Below are 21,689 nucleotides of genomic sequence, written 5' to 3' on the forward strand. Positions count from 1 at the left end.
ACTGACATTAGAATCGAAGACTTGGGCTAGACATCTGGCTCTGCTATTTATTCCTTCTGTGACCTTGGGAATATAACTTAACCCTCTCTGGGACTCAGTTTCCCTATCTAATGTCCTTTCCAGCTCTAAATCTTCTGACCTGTGATCTCACTACAAGATTATGCCTCACAATACAAACACAAATATAATACATGACTTGGCTAATTCTTCTCCCCAACTCCACATTTTAGTTGGTATTTATCTTTACTGTTCATCTACACATAAGCAAGAAAAGTCCCAGGATTTACTTTAGCCTGCTAGAGCATCATCCTGTCCTTCTCGAGTTAATATTAACTTGGGTTTAATCTATTTCATAATATCATTTAACAGTATAAGTAAGGGACTAGCAGATATAGCCCTGACAAGAACAAGAAGCTCCTTTGGAATCTACTGTAAGTTATTCTTTTTTTTACTTTTTTTCACTTGAGAATATTCAACTTGTTACTTTTGTAATTGCTGAGGACATGGATGGTTTCAGTGACCTCTGGGTGTTAAACTGAAACATTGGTAACTGCATTTTCAGAAGGGGGTAAGGGTGGCAATAGAGACATTTGAAATTCTCCTGTATTTATTTGAACTTTCTCATGTAAGTGGTTTGAAATAATAAGTTATTCTATTTCTGTCAAAAATATTAAAGGAAAGGGCAGGCCAATCAAAGGAAAATTTTGTCAATCAATAAAAACAGTTTCAACAAATGAACATAAAACAATTATCTTTGGAATGGATCTGAATCTCATTTCATTAGCAAAAATAATACATTACAGAAGTATGATTTGGGATAGGAGTCACATTTTATTTGACAAATAGCCTCATGATTCAGTTAGAGGAAACCTAAAAATTAAAATTACACCCTCCTTGTCAGTTACAGCAAAGACTTGGAAGAAGAGGGCAGAAGGTTGTAGATTGGGGTTAAAGGGAAAAATATTAGGGGAAACTAGACAAGAAGATGACCTCAAAGTACAGACTCAAGGGAAAAGTCTCCATGAGGTCTATAGAAATAAATTTTTTCCAATTAGATGTTGGAATAAAAATAATGACAATAGATCTGATGTTTATATACTACTCTGTGGCTTACAGAGTGACTTACATACATCATCTCTTTCTATCTTGTGACCTGTAAGGTAGGTTGAGCAACTTAGGGCAAGAAACGAAAAGAAGCCAAAAGAAAAAAGTGTGTAGGTTAAGCAGCCCAATGGATAGTGTGCTGGACCTAGAGTCAGGAAGACCTGAGTTCAAATCCAGCCTCCAATACTTACCAACTGTATGACCCTGAGCAAGTCATTTAACCTTTGTCTGCCTCAGTTTCCTCATCTGCAAAATGGAGGGAATAACACCCACCTCCCAGGATTGTCTTGAGGCAAAATGAAAGAATATTTGTAGATCATTTTGCAAGCAATAAAGCATGCCAAACAATGGCTAAGTGTATTTAGAGTCTATTTTTAATCTCATCAAGACACAGAGAAGTACTGCTTCTCTTACTATCAGGTAATAACCTGGTATCTTAGATGTACAAAAAGTGCTCAGAACCATACAAGGTAATATGGAGTCAAGTTCACTGAACCACTCTGAGCTAACCAATTCCTTGAACTCAACCCAGATTCCTCTTTTCATGAATATCAACACTAGAACAACATGGGTATTGGGTTCATAGGTCAGTATCCGAAGTCATGGCACCAGAAAAAGCCAACTAAGCCACCACATCTGATATAGATGTATACAACATCAAGGTGAAACTTGGTAAAAGGAGGCCCCCAACCCTTGGCCAATCTATAGTAATGAGGAAAATAACAACATTTTAGGGTATTCCACCAAGTGGGTTTCAATCCATGGTTACCTGGAAACCCTTAGATAGCATGAAGTGACCATTCCAGCATCTTGAGACAATAGGAATAATGAAGAGAAATGTCCTTTGGGTTATGAAAATATACCTTGGTTGTCATATACCAGAGGCCAGTGATTGATTTTGGGGATTAAGTAAAGTCTGTGAATAGTACAAATTAACGTAAGCATTAAGGGAGGGAAACAAAGGGGCAAAAAAAAAAGGAATCAAGAGAATAGAAGTGAAAAAAACAGAGACAAGAAATGTGAAAAGAAAGTGGAGGGAGAGAAAAAAAATCAGAGGTAGATGATAGAGGAGTGGGTGAGTGACAGGAAGTAATTGTCTCATTCATCATGTGCCATACATTGCTAATACCTGTGATACCTGAAAATATCATATTATCTCCAATGCCAGTCAGTTCTTTCTTGGCAGACAAGACTTCCAAATTTAGGCCTAGTCCCAAAAGAGAGTGAAGGGAGCATTTTGGTTCCCTCCCCTTTTATGTGAGGGCAAATTTCAACTAGACGTTAAGGTAAGTTTACGTACAGAAAGCCCCCAAATACAATAGCATGCCTTAGAAATAGTGAGTTCTTCTTTAGTGAAGGTATTTAAGCAGAAAATAGATGATCATTCATCAAGGATATTGTAAACAGAATTTATGATTTGAATAGAGGTTGGCCTAGATCAGGACTTTTTAACCCTTTTTGTGTCATGGACCCCCTTGGCAGTTTGGTGAAAATTATAGGCCCCTTCTCAGAATAATATATTCAAATGCATAAAGTAAAATACTAATATTACAAAGAAAACCAATTCTATTGGAACATAGTTATCCAAGTTTGTTTTTGCCTTCGGTTTTTGTTTTTTAAAAACAACTATACAGACCTCAGGCTGTATACCTGGACTAAAACCTGGACTAGATGAGCTCTTTCTTAGGTCTCTTCTAACTCTAATTATATTATTTTCATTCTGAGCCATAATCAAAAATTAAAATAACAGTTGGTGTAACTTTAGACAATAACATAACCTCATGAGCTTTAATTTCCTTATCTAAGTTTGGTTGGTTGTTTGTTTTCCTTTGAGGATCCTTTCCAAAAAACAATTCTGGAGGAAAATCATTGGACTGGTCTTCTCTAGTTCCAGCTCTTTCAATAACTCTTTTTACAAACTTGGACAAGTTAGTTTATCTCTCTAAAACACAGATTTCTTCTCTGAAAGATGACAAGGCTTGACTAAAGCCAGTCTAGGGACCCTTCCAGCTCAAATATTCAGGTTTATATGTAGACAAGAAGATCCCATCAGACAGTGAGAGGCTTCGTTATTCTCCATAGAACAGTTTCCTCCTTCCTTAATGGGACTTGAAGCAGTAACCTATTTCTGACTGCCTTGGTTAACTGGAATGATTCCAGAATGGTATTGGGCTATCTCCAAGTTAATTTTGACCAGCATTACACAAAAGGATATGATACCTTTGGCTTTAGGGCATAGGTACATATGTGGTATCCATATTACCAGTAGTAATAGTATTTTTCTATTTGTTTTATTTTTTGTCCCACACAAAATTTAGGATGCCAAGTTCTAAAAGGGAGAACTTTTTATTTCCCCCTTTTTATTTCTATGGATCATGACACCAACTTCTTTCTTTTGCTGGTTAAATATTGACCACATTTTGCCCGAGGATAGACTCATAGACTTGTAGACCTGGAAGGTACGTTAGAGATCACTGAGTGAAGCACTCGCAATTCCATTTTTAGAGGTTCATCTCTTCAGTTTGGATTTTGATTGATTGATTGATTGATTGTCAATTGATTGATTGATTTTGATTGAAAATCCACTTGGAAGGGGGGGGTCACAGAAGTTATTTCCAGTTAATTGAACCTCAATGAACGAGAATCCTCTGAGAACAGATTACAAATAAACATGGAAGGAAAGAAAACAAAAAAGGGGTCGGTGTACTCTGGAGTATAATGGACAAGATAAAAGATAAGCCTTCCTAATAGCAATGTAACAATTTTGCTTAAATTTTAACCCTCACCCCTGACCTCTATTCTTTATCCAGAGTTTTAACTAGGAATTCTGGCACCTGGGACAGCTAAGGCACAAAGGGAACTGTGGCCACTGTCCTGGATTCACAAACTCTCTTCTCATTCTGAAACCCTGTGATTTGGTGTCTCAGGCTGCCCAAGCAAAAATTCCCTTCCCACACTACCAGGCCCTAATTCGTCATCCCCATCCACCTGGATCCTACCCTGCTGTTCCTTCCCCTTTCAGCACCTTCAGGAAGCCCTGTTCTACTGTGAACAAAATTTCCTTTACCTTAAGCCATGACCTCATACTATACATCTTCTTGCACTTTTAGAAATTTGGATCCAGGAGTATGTTAGTAAATGTTTAACAACCAGCTCTCTGGGGGGAAAAATGTACTTAGAACACACTTTTAAGTTTAACTTGAATTATTAAGAATTTTCTCCATCTCTCTCTTATGGCTAGGCAATCAATAACAACAACCAAAAAAAAAAAAAAAACCCAAACCCTGATTTGTAGCATTTGCTGATTTCTGAGGAATAAATGCTCTTACTGCAAATTTAACAATTGGCTCTTGACACTAGGTGAGCCAGATCTAGCATGCCACTGCATGACTCCACCTGAAAGATACTGCATCCTTGGCCACTCTCTGGAATTATGTGTTCTTTCTCTCAGGCCTCCTGCTACACTGGGACGGGAGAAGGAGAAATACTACTTGCTCCTCACTGTCAACTCCAGATTCTCCCTCTACTTTTCTCCCTCAAAAACGTTTCTTTACAACAATCCTAGGGGCTGGTATCAATCAGCCCCCTTTTCAAGGACATCAGCACTACCCCTGCAGTTTTCCCCTCTACCTTATCCTTTGTTCTGAGACTTAGTTACTTCAATAGACACATTGATATCTTCTCAAACACTCGGGTCTCCCCTGAAATGTATCCTGTTCAGCTCAGTACCTCTTCAGCTCATTACATAGCTCTCCATCCATTGAGGCAGCTAGGTGGCACAGTGTACAAAGCACTGAGCCTGGAGTCAGGAAGATCTGAGTTTAAATATGGCTTCAAACACTTTCTAGCTATAAATGGACAAGTCACTTAACCTCAGTTTGTCTCAGTTATCTTAACTGTAAAATGGGGATAATAACAGCACCTACCTCCCAGAGTTGTTGTGAGGATCAAATGAGACATTTGTCACACTTAACACTGTGCCTGGCATCTAGCAGGCACTATATAAATGTTTATTCCTTTCCCTTCCATCCCCATTCCAGTCCAGTCCTCTCTCTACCAGGGGCAGCTAGATGATATAGTGGATAAAGCACTGGGCCTGGAGTCAGGAAGATCTGAGTTCAAATTTGGCTTCAGGCCAAATGTGACCCTGGGCACGTCATTTAACCCCTATTTGATTCAGTTTCTTATCTGTAAAATGGGGACACACTAAAGAAGGCAATGGCAAACCAGGTTTCCCAAGAAAACCCCATGGGCAAGTCCATGGGGTCACAAAGAGTCAGACATAACTAAATGACTAAACAGCAGCCTCTGTCTGCCACAGGTTCTAGCCTACAGGAAAGTCTGAGAAGTTTGATAGCACAAAACTCTGAAGGAAATGAAGGTCCCTAGCATAAGTGAGGCAGAGGCTTCCAAAGAAAGATATGGCCTGAGACAGTGTCTCCCTTTCCCAGGCTTGCCTTCTTCTTGAATTGTTTCCCCTTTCCCCATATCCTCTCATGCTTCAAGGTGGCCCCTCCCCCTGCCTCCATAGGCTAATTGGATGAGGAGAGGGTTCTCCAGTTCAGTGTGGGTCCTTGAGCTGGTATGGATGTCAACAGTCCCTGGATTTGGAGTCCAAGGATGTAGTTTCAAATCCCAGCTTTATCACTTACTACTTACTGCCTATATGACCTTAGATAAGTTACTTCACTTGTGGCAGCCTCAGTTTTCTGAACTATATAATGAAGTGGTTGAACCCAATGACTGCTGAGATCCCTTCCTATGATCTCACTGAGCCATCATATCCTGCCTAGGCCTCTGTTTGGGGGCAGATAGGTGGCTCATTGGATAGAGTACCGAGCCTGGAGTTCAGGATAAGAACTGAGTTCAAATCTTATCTCAGATATTTAATAGCTATGTGACCCTGGGCAAATCACTTATCCCTGCTTGCCTCAGTTTCCTCATCTGTAAAATGAGCTGGAAAAGGAAATGGCAAACCATTCCAATATCTTCTCCAAGAAAACCCCAAAAAGGGGTCATAAAGAGTCCAACATGAGTGAAAATGACTGAACAACAAAAACAAAAGGCCTCTGTTTGTGCAGAGCTTGATTAAGAAATGTATTTCTATTGCACATGTATAGCCTATATCAGATTGCATACCATCTTGGGGAGGGGGGAGAGGAGGGAGAGAGGGAGAAAAAAGAACACAGAAGTGTCCTCCATATCTGCCTCCATTCTTCCCTGCCCCAACATTCACTATGGGTGATTCCGGTTCCCCGGGATTTGCTGGAGCTATCCCATATAGGCTTTCAATATGAGCATTTAATCCTTGGAAATTAGTAAATGCTACAAATCAGGAGTTGATTTATTATTTTGTTGACTGTCCAGACTTAAGAAATTGGTGGAGAAGATATTAACAACGCCATTTAAAATGTCATTTTTAAAGTGTGTCCTGCATACTTTTTTTTTCCTCACAGAGCTGGTTGTTAAATATTTACCAATACACACTCTCAAACCCCTCCTGAAGCCACTCCACCTCAATTCCCTGGGGGCATGAGATGGTAAGACATGACTCCAGACCATATCAGGAAGGAAGGACTGCCCCCTCAGAAACTGGTGCTGAGACAAAGCCCCAACCACTCCACCCTAAACACATCTCTGCCTCCATCTCTTCTCTTAAGAATTAACTATCCACTATTTCAGATGCAATTTCTCCTTTCTTTAGCACTCAGTCTTAGCCAGTAAATCCACAAAATGCAAAGCATTTACATTGCACAGAGTTTGGTCACAGACCTCCATGTTACATAAGCCAGACATTTTAACCAACACCATAATGTTATTATCTTTTTTAACTTATTTTAGAAATGTTTCTAAGGAAAATGCAGCTGCCCATCTACTTGCTCCTGCTAGTGGCTTGGATTCCAAAAGCTATTTTCTGCCAATCTGACACTACAGAGCAGAGTCCTCAGGCCAATCCCGGACTGGCCTATGACAAAATAAGGTCTGCAAATTCAGAATTCACTGGAAGATTGTTAAAGCTGTTGGTTTCTGAAAATCCTCACAAGAATGTCTTCTTCTCTCCTGTGAGCATTGCCACTGCCTTTGCCATGCTCTCCCTGGGGGCCAAAACGGCCACCCTAACTAACCTTTTGGAGGGGTTGGGTTTTAATCTCACAGAGCTTCAGGAAAGGGAGATCCACGAAGGTTTCCAAGATCTTGTCCATCTACTGAACAACACAGAAGGCAAAGTTCAGCTGGAAAGTGGCAATGGCCTCTTTATTAATGATCAGCTGGAACCACTCCAAAAATTCTTAGATGATGTCAAGAACTTATATGGAGCCGAAGTGTTTGCTGCAAACTTCAAAGATTCTGAAGGTGCTAAGAAGCAGATTAATGATTATGTAAATGAGAAAACACACGGAAAAATTCCAGAATTAATCAAGGATCTAGACCCCAGAACCTTAATGGTTCTCATAAACCACATTTTTTTTAAGGGTAAGACTTCTCATATGTATCTTGTATGCATCAGCATTTCCTTCATGTTCACAATTTCGAATATGCCTGTATCTCAATTTATTTAATGTAGCTCTGTTCTTGAAAACTGCATATAAATCAAATGATTATAAATGAAATTTTCCTGTTACTCTGTATTATCTTTGAGAGTTAATGTGTTTAATTTCAGATCAACTATTTGAATCATTTTTTAATTAAATTTTTTTCCAGATTGACTCTAATGGGCAAGGACACCTAATGCTTTAGCTTAAGTTTCTCTGTCTGTCTGATAACCTTTATTTTATTCAGGAACTACAGCATAATGTGGTTGAAATAGTCTGGAGTTTGGTTCAAATCCTGGCAATACCGCATACTTTCTGCAGTGACTATGGGCAAATCACTTTACTTTTATGGGACATAGTTTTCTCCTCTGGAAAATGAGGCCACATTTTCAAGGTCATTTACAGTTCTAAATCCTGTAATTCTACATTCTGGTGGATATATTCATGTTATATGGGTAAAGCTCACTGTTTAAAGGTAACTTAGAATGAATGCCTTTGTAAAGCTGAAAAAATCTCTTCCCAAAATGAATAATCACTAATCTTTGTGATTTGTTGGGGTTTGGGTGGGATTTTGTTTTTAACTATAACAAAGACTTGGCAGCCTACCTGTAACATGGATGTGTAGAGGTACATATAGAAATATCACATAACTCCAGGGAAACTGGAATTCTACCTTTGTAGGGTTTTGGAGGGTGACCATAGTTGAGTGATCACTCCCTCGATCTCCTATTGTCAAGAGGAACATTGGGTATAGATAGTTTTATCTATTTGTTATACATCAGCTATTTGAAGTAGAGAGGAAGGATTCTTTTGGAGGTTCAGGAGAAAAGCTACTTTCCCTGGTCAAACTAACATTTTTTTTTCTCTCATACATGCCTCTGCTACATGGGTAGGTACAAGAGGTGGCAGGAAAGAGAGAGACAAAGACAGAGAGAGACAGAGACACAGAGAGAGACAGAGATGGAGAGACAGAGATGGAGAGACAGAGACAGAGAAAGAGAGAGACAGAGAGAAGCTCCACTTCACACCTGGAGGGTAACTGTTAGTTTAATATCATCCAGCTGAGCCATACCACCATATAATTATTACACAAAAGACAATCCTGAGTACCAAGCAAACTTATTTATCAAAGCACATAAGTAAAATACTAATCAGGGAAGCCATATAGATGCATTTAGGCAGTAGAATACTCGAGTTAAGAGGCATTATGACCCATGAGTTAGATGAAACTGCAGCTGGGTAAGAACAATCTCACCCAGTGAGTCTATACTTACCAGTCTCTAGGGAGTGAAAGCTCTAGGAATCAAGAGAAATATTAAGGCACTGGCTTTTCCCCATATGAATGTGGCCTCTGAGGGTCTACTGTTCACCATTCAAAATCTGTACCTGACATCCTCTCCCTTTTCTCTTCTCTCTCAATAGTATCTCAGCCAACCAAGAGTCACATCTCTCTCCATGACTCCCTACAGTGTCATAAGATTATCCTTTATGGAGGCACCAAGCCTACATAGGATCTAGGCCCACATAAATACTTTATTTATCGAAGAAAAGCCTATTCTAATTTAATTTTATTTTCACAATCTTCAGTTCAATCCGGTGAACATGTATTAAGTATTACTACATGCAGGACACAGTATTAATTTCGAAAAACAGACCCTGTTCTCAAGGAGCTTATATTCTGATGGGGGGGGTATGACATGTAAACAAATATAAAATGAGCTATTTGAAGGAGAAAGCATTAAAGACTGAGGAAAAGTTCCAACAGGAGGTGGTACCTGAAGTGACCATTGGCAGAAGCTAAAATTCTAAGGAGTGAAGGTGACATGGGAATGAATTCTAGGCATGGGGCACGGAAGCAGACGTTGGAATATTGAGTTTGAGAAAAAGCTAGCAACTCACTTTGGTTAGAATGGAGCATATGAAGGGGAATAATATTAAATAATGCCTGAAAAGTGGGTAGGAAAAAGTTTACAGGGAGCATTATATTCCAAGGTAGAATACATTTTATACTAAAGGTTTCAGCACCAAGTGGCACTTAAAGCTATTCAGTGGGTCTCATACCCACCCTAGTGGTTTTGTGCATACCTAACAAGGAGGGAAGTACTAAGTCAATGCTGTGGGCTCTATGGTTATCAGAGAGTCATTGATTGACCTTGCCTCCCTCAGCTCTGCCTCTCTGTATAGGCAAGTACCACTTGTCACCTAGGAATATGTAGACTTGTATAGCTACCCAATAGAATAACCCACGTCCATTAGCTAAGCTCTTTTGAGACATAATATTTCATTATGTCACTGATCACATTACCTTAACATAGTAGCCTTGGTTCTTCCTCCAACCCCCTCCAAGCCACCATTCAAATGGTCATCCTCCTAGAATAAGGAACACTCCCTTAATTTGTCCCTACTTATAAACTTTAAATAAAATGTATTTCTTCAGGCCACCATGACTTACGGTAGGTTAATGAGATCTAAACTCAAAGTAATAGACACAGAGCAGACAAGCTACCACAACTGGTCAATCAGAAAGGGAAAAAGCCATTTGGCAAGAAAACACAAGTTGTCCCTAAGTCCTATTTCTTAAGGCAGCCCTTCCATTCTTGCTCCAGCCTGCCTTTATGACCTCATTTAGTTCTCTTCTCCTCTATCTCCTCTAAGCTCTAACCAAAATGAACCACTATACTTCATGCTTTTCTTTGCTCATTCCATCTTCTCAGTCTGGAAGGCCTCCTCCCACATGTCTATCCACAAAAATTCTATACCTCCTTTAAGATCCAGCTCAAATACTACCTCTTCCAGGGAGCTTTCTTCAATCCATACAGTATAAATTGACAGCCTCAGAGTATTTTAATGGCACTTTTTCTATGCTCTTATTGAGACATGTTTTACATGGAGCTACTTCTATGGTTAGGTAAGTCCTGTCTACTCTATTAGATTGTAATCTCCATGAGGTGTTTCATCTCCTCCAGGGCCTAACAAGGATTCTCTTTAGGCTGGTAGTCCAGTGAATGGTAGGCACTTAATAAAAATGTATTCTTTGAACTCAGTTGAATACTAACTATATACTCCAGCACTCAACATTCCCAATTTACAAGGGTATACAATGATTTGTTCTTTATTGTTTCTGCAGGAAACTGGGAGACCTCTTTTAATTCCACCCTTACTGAACTGCAGGACTTTTATGTGGATAAGAACACAACAGTACAAGTGCCAATGATGATGAAAAGTGAAAAATTGTACTACCACCGTGATGATGAGCTGTTCTCTTCAATGGTCGTCCTGCCCTATGAGGGGAATGCCTGCTTAATTTTAGCTCTACCAGATGAAGGCAAATTAGAGCAGGCACTGGATGCTATAATCACTAAGAAAGGAATATCACATTCTAGATTTCTGGAAAAAAGGTATGGTCATAGGACTGCTAATAGCTAACAGCTATGATCAAGCAAACAATTCACAAGCTAAATTGTTAAGTGTTTATTTCATGCCAAACACTATGATAAATACTAAATATACAAAAGAAGGCAAAAAAAACCACAGCCCCTGCCCTCACATTTTAATGGTAAAGACAACATAAAATCAACCATGTATATATGAGATATACACAGTATAAATGGGAGGTAAACCAAGAGAAAAAACACTAGCAGTTGGAAGCGAAGAGGGGACCAGGAAAGTGATCTTGCAGAAGATAAGATGTCAACTGAGTATTGGCAAAAGGGAAGCCAGGAGGTGGAGACAAGGAGGTAGAGCTTCCCAGACATGGGAGAGAGCCAGTGCAAAGGCAGTCAGGAGGACTGTCAAGAAGGTCAGTGTTTCTGGATTACAAAGTATATAAAGGGGAGTAAAGTGGAAGAAGACTGAAAAGGTAGGAAGGGGCTAGGTCGTGAAAGACTTTTAAAAGCAGAGAATTTTATATTTGATCCTGAAAGTAATAGGGAGCCATGGGAATTTATTGTGTGGCGAGCTAGGAATGGCATGATTCCTTCAGATTACATTGGCATTTGTGTGAAGAGTAAATTAGAGTAGTGAGAAACTTGAGGCAAGGAGACCAACCAACAGGCTACTGTAACAGTCCAGGTGTGAAGTGATATGAGCTTACACTAAGGTAGCAACTGTGTGAATGGAGATAAGGGGACAAGTAGAAGAGATGTGTTGAAGGAAAAGGGCAGCTAGGTGGCACAGTGGACAGAGCTCAGGACCTAGAGTCAGGAAGACCTGACTCAAATCCAGCCTCAGAAACTTACTACTTGTATGACCCTGGTCAAGTTACTTAATCCTTTTTACCTCAGTTTCCTCATCTGTAAAATGATCTCGAGGAGGAAATGGCAAACCACTCTAGTACCTTTGCCAAGAAAACCCCAAATGGAGTGACAAAGAGTTGGACGTGACTAAAATGAATGAACGACAACTTGAAGATAGAAACAATAAGACTTGGCAGCAGACTGATATGTGGAGTGAGTGTAAGAAAAGAATTAAGGATGACTCTGAGGTGATGAACCTGTATTACTGGAAGGATGGGGGTGCCCTTGACAGTAATAGAAAAGTTGGGAAAGGAGAGAGTACAAAGGGAAATATAATGAGTTTAGTTTAGGCATGTTGAGTGTGAAATGCATGTGGGACATCAAGTTCAAGATACGCAAGAACAGTTGGTAATGTAGAACCAGGAGAGACTGGCTATATAGATTTAATAATAGTCTACTTCGAGATGATAATTGAAGCCATGGGAGTGATGAGATCTCCAAATAAGATACTATAGAGGGGGAAAAGGAGAGGGTCTGTGACAAAGCCTTAGGGGACATTCACCCACCATTAGTGGGCATGCTCTGGATGAAGAACCAGGGAAGGACATTGACAAAGAATGACCAGACAGGTAGGAGGAGAACTAGGAGAGAGCAGTGTCACAAAAATCTAAAGAGAAGAGAGTATCCATAGGGAAAAGGTAATCATAGCGAAAGTTTTAGAAAGGCCAAAAAGGACGCTGAGAAAAGTTCGTTAGATTTGGCAATTAAGAAATCGTGGGTGACTTTGAAGAGAGCAGTTTCAGTTGAATGATGAAGTTGAAACCCAGACTGCAGAAAGTGAGAAGAGAGAATGTGTAGGCACAAATTGTGGAGGGCTTTCTCAGGGAGTTCAGTCTATAAGAGAAGGAGAACTATAGGGCAATAGCTAGCAGGAATGGTGGGGTTGAGTTATGTTTTTTTAAGTGAAGGAGACATGGGCATGCTTGGAGGCAGCAGGGAAGCAGCCAATAGATAGGAAGAGATTAGATTAGTGGAAAAGTGGAGATGATACAGGGAGTAATCTTCTGAAGAAGATGGAATGAAATCACTTCTGCAAATAAAAGGGTTTTCCTTGGCAAGCGGAAGGGCCACCTCTTCATGTGAAATAGAGGTGAAGGAGGAGATAACGGAAGAGGAGGGATGCAAGATGAGGAGGGGGAGGGAAAAAGAGGGAACCCTTGTCAAATGGCTTCAGTTTTCTTCAGTGAAGTATGAGATGAGGTCCTCACTTAGAGGGTTGGGGACAGGGTATTAGGGGAAGCTCAGAGGAAAGATGAAAAGGTTGGTATAGCCATGGTGGTGAAAAGAAGTATAAAAATATTGCCCTGCTGCAGCGAGGTCCCTGTTAAGATTATATAACATAAATGTGTAGTGGACCCAATCAGAAGGTAATTTTCTCTAATGTTATTCAACTCCTCAACACATGTTGAGGAATGAAAGTGGTAGACAGTGGGTGTAATCCAAAGTTAGGGTTTGGCAAGGTATGATCAATATAAGACAAGGATAAGGAATTAGAGTACAGAGGATAGTGTAGAGTGTAGTGAGGATTTCCAGCTTGTGATGTATTTTAGATACATTACCCACTTGATTCTCACAATAATCCTTTTAGATATGAAAGAGATAATGTCCCAGCAAAACTCTGAGAGGCGGGTTTGGGCTCAACTAGATATGTCCAAAAGGCTGCTCCAGGAGACAGTGCCCTCCTCCCCCACCACAGGAAATCTTCCAGGAGAAGCTATTAGGAGACCAAATAAATCCAGAATCTCAGAACTGGAAGGACCTCAAAGGCCATCTAGTTCAATTAAGCTTAGAATAGCAATTGGTACTACAATAACCCAGACAAGAGAACACCCTATAGAGCAGGGGTTCTTAACCCATTTGGGGGGGGGGAGTTTGTTTTTGTTTTGTTTTTTTGGGTTGGTTTTTTTTTGCAATTCCTGGACTCCTTTGGCCATCTGGTCAAGCCTATGGACCCTTTCTCAGAATAATGTTTTTAAATGCCTAAAATAAAGTACATTGGATTAGAAAGAAAACCAACTCTACTGAAATACAGTTTTCAAAATATATTTTAAACAAGGTTACCAATTTTACACACACACACACACACACACACACACACACACCAGTTAAGCCCTATAATAGTTCTAGCGCTTGTTGAGGATGACTTGTAAAGGGATTAGAGAGGATTTCAATCCAGGCACAGGTTGGATTAATATGACCTTAAGGTCCCTTTTAGTTCTGATATTCTGTAGTGCTTTGAGGGATGAGTAGAAAAGGCGGTCTCCATCTGCAAGGATCTTATAATCTTGAAGTTGTTGTTCAGTCATTTTTCAGTCACATCCAACTCTTTATGACCCCATTTGGGGTTTTCCTGGCAAAGATACTGGAGTGGTTTGCCATTTCCTTCTACAGCTCATTTTATGGATGGGGAAATTGAGGCAAACAGCATTAAGTGACTTGCCCAGGGTCACACAGCTAGAAAGTGTCTGAGACCAGATTTGAACTCAGATCTTCCTAATTCTAGTCCCAGTGCTTTATCCATTGTGTCACCTAGCTGCCCATAATCTTGGTACCCCAGGTTTATATGTTTCTTAGCTCTGCTCAGGTAGGCTTACAGATCTTTCCCTACCTTCCCTCAGGACTGAAGATAATATAGAATTTGACCATGATTGCTACAGGAAGGATTTTTGCTTTGTATGCCTTGTTTTCTGGGGCAGCAGTAGGCTATGGTTAAGCTGTTAGTAAAGTCATTGTATGGGCAGCTACGTGGCACAATGGCGAGATCACTGGGCTTGGAATCAGGAAGACTAATTTTGAGTTCAAATCCAGCCTCAGACACTTACTAGTTGTGTGACCCTGGGCAAGTCACTTAACACTGTTTGCTTCAGTTTCCTCAACTGTAAAATGATCTGGAAAAGGAAACGGCAAACACCTCCAGTATCTTTGCCAAGAAAACCCCAAATGGGGTCACAAAGAGTCAGTCAGAACAACAACCAAAAGGTCCATTGAGTCCATTGCTTTGGGAAGCTGAATCATTTAGCAATCAGCAAGTAAAGTGGCGCATTTCAGCTCCTCCTGGGTCTCTTTTCCAACAGGAAGGTGGACATTTATCTGCCCAGGATCTCAATCTCCACTAGTTATGAACTCGAAGACCTGCTTCCAAAAATTGGCATAACAGATGTATTCACTGGCAATGCAGACCTCACAGGCATCTCCACACAATTCAAACTACAAATTTCCAAGGTAAGGATGTCAACTCTGTGACTTTATTTCTGAGGGACACTCTAACCTTACTGAAATAAACCAACATTTTTAAAATAAAAAATGCATAAATAGAATTTATATGTATAATAGGACTGGGCAATGTGTTGGATGTGTGGCTATCACTCTGTCACAACGCCTTTAAATTCCTCTTTTGATGCCAGTTTGGGTTATATAGATAACTCTAAGTTCTTAAAGCTTATGTCAGGGGAACACAAACTCTGGCAGGTCCTACAAAGTTGGAAAATATCAAATATAGGTTTGGTAATGTCTGTCATTACCAAGACATACTTACATAAGTCTGTCATCTGAAAAGAACAGCTGGGTGACACAGCAGACAGAGTCAGGAAGACTCATCTTTGTGAGTTCAAATCTCACCTCACTTACTAGTTATGTGCCTTTGTATAAGTCACTTAACCCTGTTTGTCTCAGTTTCCTCATCTGTAAAATGAACTGGAGAAGGAAATGGTAAACCACTCCAGAATCTTGGCCAAGAAAAACCCAAAAGGGGGTCAGAAGAGTCAGATATGACTGAAATGACTACAAATAACAACAAAGGGAGTGTTAAATCAAGATGCGTGTGCAAGAGTAAAGGTTCAAATCTTCTAGATCAATAGCCACCTTTTTTGTATCATTTATATCTTGGTATCCCCTCTGGTGAAGCCTATGGACTCCTCAGAATAATGTTTTCAAATGCATAAAATAAAATGCATTGGATTGCAAAGGAAAGTAATTATATTGAAATAGAGTTAACAAAACATTTTTTAAAAACAAGTTTAAAGACTTTGGTTAGGAACCCCTGTAGAGACAGTTTCATAGCATGTGTGTATAGAGAGGGTTCAACTCTCAAACATAGCCTGAAGAAACCAAATGCTTGGGGCAGCTATATGGCACAGTGGATAGAGCTCTGGCCTTGGAGTCAGAAGGACTTGAGTTCAAATCCCCTCTCAGACCAGACACTTGACACTTACTAGCTATGTGACCCTGGGCAAGTCACTTAACCCCAATTAAGTTGCCCAAGAAAGAAAAAGAAAAGAAACCAAATGCTTTATACAGCCTCTACTTCTGGTTCATGGGGCAGGTTTTATCTCTCTGGCCCTAAGTATTCACACATGCAAAAGGAGAAAATTGAACTAGATGATCTCTAAACTTCATTATATTCTATCTTACTAAACTTCTACTCATTCTTTTCTATTCTATTTTAAAGTACAACCCCTTGCTTCTCTCTCTTTTTTTTTTTTACCACTTGTTTCTTGGAAATGATCTTTAGGACTAGACCTCCCCATACTATAAAATGAAAAAAAATGTTGTCTTTTGTGACCTTAGCTTTTCCATAACGGGCTTTTTTCCCTTCTCTGTGGTTCCTCCAGCATTCTTCAAATACTCAGGCCTCCAGTACTCTCTTTCCTCATCCCAATGCCTAGTAATTGCTTAAATCCACCTAGAATTAATTCCAAGAAGATTTACATTTTCAAACTGCATCTTCAATGGTGGAATGAATTTTGGTTGTTCAGTCGTTTCAGTTGTGTCTGACTCTTCATGATCCCATTATGGGTTTTTTTTGACAAAGATTTGGAGTGGTTTGCCATTTCCCTCTCCAGATCAATTTACAATGATAATGAAACTGAGGCAAACAGAGTTAAGTGACTTGCCCAGGGTCACAAAGCTAGTAAGTGTCTGAGGTCAGATTTGAATTCAGGAAGATGAGTCTTCCTGACTCCAGGCCCCACCCTCTATTCACTGCACCATCTAGCTGTTGAAAGAATGGTTTTATCCAAATACTGGCTCTGGTACTTCTTACCTGAGTGGCCTTATAAAAATGACATTTCCCTTCTGAGTTTCTGTGTCCACATTTGTACTGCCAGATGTGCTTTGGAGTCCCTTTGTGTCCCTTCTAGTTACACCTCCTATGAATTTCAAGTCTATGGGAACAAGTTGATGAGGAATTACCCCATGTTCTGGAAATCCCAAATAGACTTACTCCCTCCTATTCTGCCCTTGTGTAATGTTAACCCTGGTACTCTGTTAGAGGCTTGCTTTCAGCTATGTCAGGTTAATTGTTACCCAGAGTGACAATGTGTACCTTTCCTCTACTAGGTGTTACACAAGGCGGCACTTGAGGTGAGCGAAAATGGCACCGTGGCAGCTGCTGTCACAGACATTGAAATCCAGCGCAATATAGCGGCTCCCCCTGTCATCGTAAATTTCAACAGGCCCTTCTTTATGTCCCTTATGGATACAAACATTCACCAGGACTTATTTGTGGGAAAAATTGTAGACCCCACAGCCAAACATTGATGGACTGGGGTTATCTGCGACTCAGAAGCTACTATTGCAATAAATTTAAAAAAAAAATATATAAGCCAAGGTGAGTGTGCAGAGTTTAGCATTTGGAACAGTTTCCACAAAGGATCTTCAACCAATCAATCAAAAAGCATTTATTAAATATCTGTGTGTCAGGCACTGGAGAAGGAGGGGAGGAGAAATATTTTTTAACTCACATTCCTTTTTTTACTTTCAGTTTCAAATTCTCTCCCTCTCTCCACACCCTTTCTCTCCCATCCATTATGCACATGAAGTCATATAAAACACACTTCCACATTAGCCATGTTGCAAACAATTTTAAAAGCAAGAAAAATAAAGAAAGTAAAAAAAAATGCTTCAATCTATATTCAGAGTTCATCAGTTCTCTCTCTCAAGGTGGATAGCATTTTCCATCACGTGTCCTTTGAAATTGTCATGGATAATTGTATTAATCACAGGTAGCTAGGTGGCACAGGGGATAGAACTCTTCCTGAATTAAAATATGGCATCAGACACTTACTAGCTGTGAGACCCTGGCCAAGTCGCTTACCCCTGTTTGCCTCAGTTTCCTCCTCTGTAATAATCTAGAGAAGAAAATAGCAAAGCACTCCAGTATCTTTGCCAAGAAAGTCCCCAAATGGGGTCACAAAGAGTCAGACTGAAAAATGACTGAACAACAACACTGTTTTGATCAGAGTAGCTAAGTCTTTTACGGTTGATTATTATTATAATGAACAAACATTTATTAAGTGTGCACACATTGTGTCAAGAACTTTAGAAATATTTAATTTGTATCTGGAGATACAGACAAACATACACATACACACAAATAATCCTTTTCTCAAGGAACTTACATGCTACAGGAGATAGTATGTACACACTTAAATAGATGCAATATAAGTATATCAAAATATACAGAAAATAAACACAAGGCATTAGGGGATATACTAGTAGCTAAAAGGATCAAGAAAATCCAAGTGTAGGAGATGGCATTTAAGAAGCACCTTAAAGGAAATAAAGGCTCTTAAAGAGGCAAGGAGAGAGTACATTCTAGACATGGGGCGTAACATGGGGAAGTCAGGGACACAGGGGGAGAAGAGTCTACGTAGCAAAGACAAGAGATGGATATCTGTTAGATAGTGTTCCATAGGTATCCATTCAACGTCAAAAGGTCAAAAGGAATGCTGGATGCATGCCCCCGACCTAGTCTCCGAGGCAGATTTGTAGGACAGTATGGAAAAGAGTCAGACAGTAAAGACAAGCTGGTATGGATTGGTATCTGTACTACTGGGTTGGATATCCTTGTTACTGGGGTCAATGGTGTAGTATAAAAAGTCCTGGACTTAAAAAAACAGCAATGATAACGGGTTTAAGTCTGAGCTCTAACACATACTACTCATTTGCTATGAGGATAATAATATCTGTACTACCCATTTTGCAGAAAATCTATGGAAAAGATGTTACAGAAATGTGAACTATTTTTGTCATTGTTGGTTAAAAAAAAACCATTGGGCCTCTGAGCACCCATTGCAGGGAGATACAAACTCGAATGAATACCTCTACACATTTGAAATATGAGTTTGTATAAGGTTCTGGAAAACTGGTGAAGCAAAATGTTCTTACCCAATGCCAGCTCAGGAAGTGCCCCAAAGACCTTCTGAGAATTTGGAATAGACTGGGCCCCCATATGAAAAGATTAGAAATATTCCCGAGCAGGTAATAGAGAAAATATCCTTGCTCTCCAGACTTAAATGTGCCTTTTTTTCAAATCACTCATCTATACAAGAGAATTAAGGAGACTTAGGGCTTGAAAATAAGGGAATCTAAACCCCATAATTTTGGGGGAGGGGGGCTTGCAGTTTGGGACAAAGAACTATTATTTGGTTTATAGTTCAGGCTTTGGGAATTGAAAAGTGCAAGACATAAAGAATGCTCCCAGGAGTGGAGCCAAGATGGCAGAGAAAAGGCAGCGACCTGCCTGAGTTCTTCCCAAAACCCTTGAATAACTTTAAATAACAGTTCCTGGAGCAGTAGAATCCATAAAAGAACAGGGTGAAATAATTTCCAGCCAAAGACAACTTAGAAGGTCAGCAGGAAAGGTCTGTCACACCTGAGTGAGACTGGAACAGTTCAGTGCAGGCCACAGAAGCCCAGCCCCAGCCCCAGAAAATCAGGAGCAGGCCTTGGGAGTCAATGAATCAGCCAGCAGTGGGAGCAGCTGCTTCCAGGGTTCTCAGCTTACAGTCAGCTAGGGGGTTGAACACCGCATTAGAAGGAGACTACAGGGGTCTCTTTGCTAGCACTGAGGCAGGACTCTGCTGCTTTGCCCATACTTCGATCAGGGTCAGAGTCCTGGGTGTCAGTCCCAGGACGAGGAGGAGCACTAGCACAGCTTAGCTGGCGCCACGATGGAGCAGGGATCCTTCTCACAGTTCCAGGGCAGAAAAGAATGCTTGTGGTCGCTCACAGACCACAACACAGGTCAGAAGAGGAGTAAACACATCACTCCTTCGATCATACCACTTTGGAAGAACTGGAAAATGTATAGGTCCCTACAGTTTCTCTGAAAACAGCTGCACAAAACCCTTGAAGCTTGGGACAGTGTTCCCTCCACCATGGAAGCAGAGCCCTACTTTAATAAAGAGTTAAAAGTCAAGAAATAGGCTGGGAAAATGGACAAATAACAGAAAAAAAATTCTTACCATAGAAAGTTATTATAGTGACAAGGAAGAGCAAAAGACACACTCAAAGGAAGATAACAAAGTCAAAGCTCCTATATCCAAAACCTCCAAGAAAAATATGAATTGGTCTCAGGCCATTGAAGAATTCAAAAAGGATTATGAAAATCAAGTAAGAGAGGCAGAAGAAAAATTGGGAAGAGAAATGAGAATGATGCAAGAAAATCATGAAAAAAGAGTCAACAGCTTGATAAAGGAGATACACAAAAAAATAAATACTGAAAAAAATAACATCTTAAAAAACAGACTAGGCGAAATGGAAAAAGAGGAACAAAAAGCTAATGAGGAGAAGAATGCCTTAAAAAGCAGAATTGGCCAAATGGAAAAAAAGGCACAAAGATTTACTGAAGAAAAAACTCCTTAAAAAGTAAGAATTGGCTAAATGGAAAAGGAGGTACAAAAACTCACTGACAGAACAGGACAAGATGCGACAAGACAGCAGGATACTGTAGGTTGGGGGGCAGAAATTGGGGAAACTGTGCAGCACTCTACTAGGCCTGAGGGAAAGAATTCAGCATCCATCTGACACCATTCCTGTCCCCCTAAAAGTCACTTGGGGCAGAGACCTAAGCTGGTGAACTATTAATTACCCGGTGTGGGAGAAGGCTGAAGTGCTTTGACATTTAGCCACCAGGGAAACAACCATCAGAGAGAAGCAAATCAGAAAGTCAGAAAGTAAGGAAAAGGGTAAAGTAAGAGAGCTGGGGGGAGGGAACTAAAATTACCAAAGATCTCAGGAAGAAGAAAAAATCTCAAAGACCTTGAACATAAATAGATAAATCAACGGGGAAAATATTAACAGTAGATTATGGCCTCTAGATCTAGTAAAGTAGTTCAGGCATCTATGAATAAATATTGCAAAACAAAGGAAAACTATCTAATTGATTGAGAGGAGGGAAAGGAGGGAAACAGAGCACCCTGTGGAATTTGAGGAGAACATGCAACTGCAACATACTGTTCCTGAATGTTTTAAGAGAAAAATAAGAATCATGAAAGCAGAATTTATGATCTGAAAAGCAAAAATAATGTGCAGAATAGAGGAACCTGCAATAGAAAGTCTCACCAAAGAAACAAAAGAGAGAACAATAGACTGGGAATGCAAATATGCAGAAGTGAAGGACAATCTAGAAGAAAAGCAGAAAACAATAACATTGAAAGACAGTATGCTCATTATCCAAGTAAAACATTCTAATCTCAAAGACAGGGTGCATAGACAACTAAGGATTATAGATCTCCCAGAAGAAGACAAAAAACCCGGAATACAAAAAATGCAAAATAATAATAATTATAATAAAAGAGAACTATCCAGAACTTCTAAACACAGAATATGAATATCAATTGAAAGAATTCATAGACCACCAAAAGAAAAAAAATAAAATGAAATGAAACAAGGCTACAAAAAATGTAAAATGTCACAAATAGTTAATACATTCTTTATTGAACATAACACAGTAAAAACAGACATTAGTTCAAGG

The 21,689-nt window shown here is 39.8% G+C and overlaps 1 protein-coding gene across 1 annotated transcript; it reads left to right on the forward strand.

Annotated features, from left to right (window-relative positions):
• The first annotated feature begins 342 nt into the window (after nucleotides 1-342).
• LOC114039028 (alpha-1-antiproteinase 2-like) lies at nucleotides 343-17,554 on the forward strand. Its single transcript, XM_027856617.1, has 5 exons — nucleotides 343-431; nucleotides 6,946-7,578; nucleotides 10,765-11,035; nucleotides 15,007-15,154; nucleotides 17,270-17,554. The coding sequence occupies exons 2-5, from the start codon at nucleotides 6,948-6,950 to the stop codon at nucleotides 17,468-17,470; spliced, it is 1,251 nt and encodes a 416-aa protein (XP_027712418.1). The 5' UTR covers nucleotides 343-431; nucleotides 6,946-6,947; the 3' UTR covers nucleotides 17,471-17,554.
• The last annotated feature ends 4,135 nt before the right edge of the window (nucleotides 17,555-21,689 follow it).

Source organism: Vombatus ursinus, unplaced genomic scaffold (assembly GCF_900497805.2).
Source record: "Vombatus ursinus unplaced genomic scaffold, bare-nosed wombat genome assembly UNPS02011572.1, whole genome shotgun sequence".
Taxonomy (NCBI): domain Eukaryota; kingdom Metazoa; phylum Chordata; class Mammalia; order Diprotodontia; family Vombatidae; genus Vombatus; species Vombatus ursinus.

What these genes read in the sequence shown, in the direction of transcription:
- LOC114039028 (XM_027856617.1), top strand. Translation starts at nt 6,948, where the DNA reads ATGTTTCTAAGGAAAATGCAGCTGCCCATCTACTTGCTCCTGCTAGTG. An exon ending in AAACCACATTTTTTTTAAGG is followed by an intron (nt 7,579 to 10,764) that starts GTAAGACTTCTC and finishes TTGTTTCTGCAG; the next exon opens with GAAACTGGGAGACCTCTTTT. An exon ending in TCAAACTACAAATTTCCAAG is followed by an intron (nt 15,155 to 17,269) that starts GTAAGGATGTCA and finishes TTCCTCTACTAG; the next exon opens with GTGTTACACAAGGCGGCACT.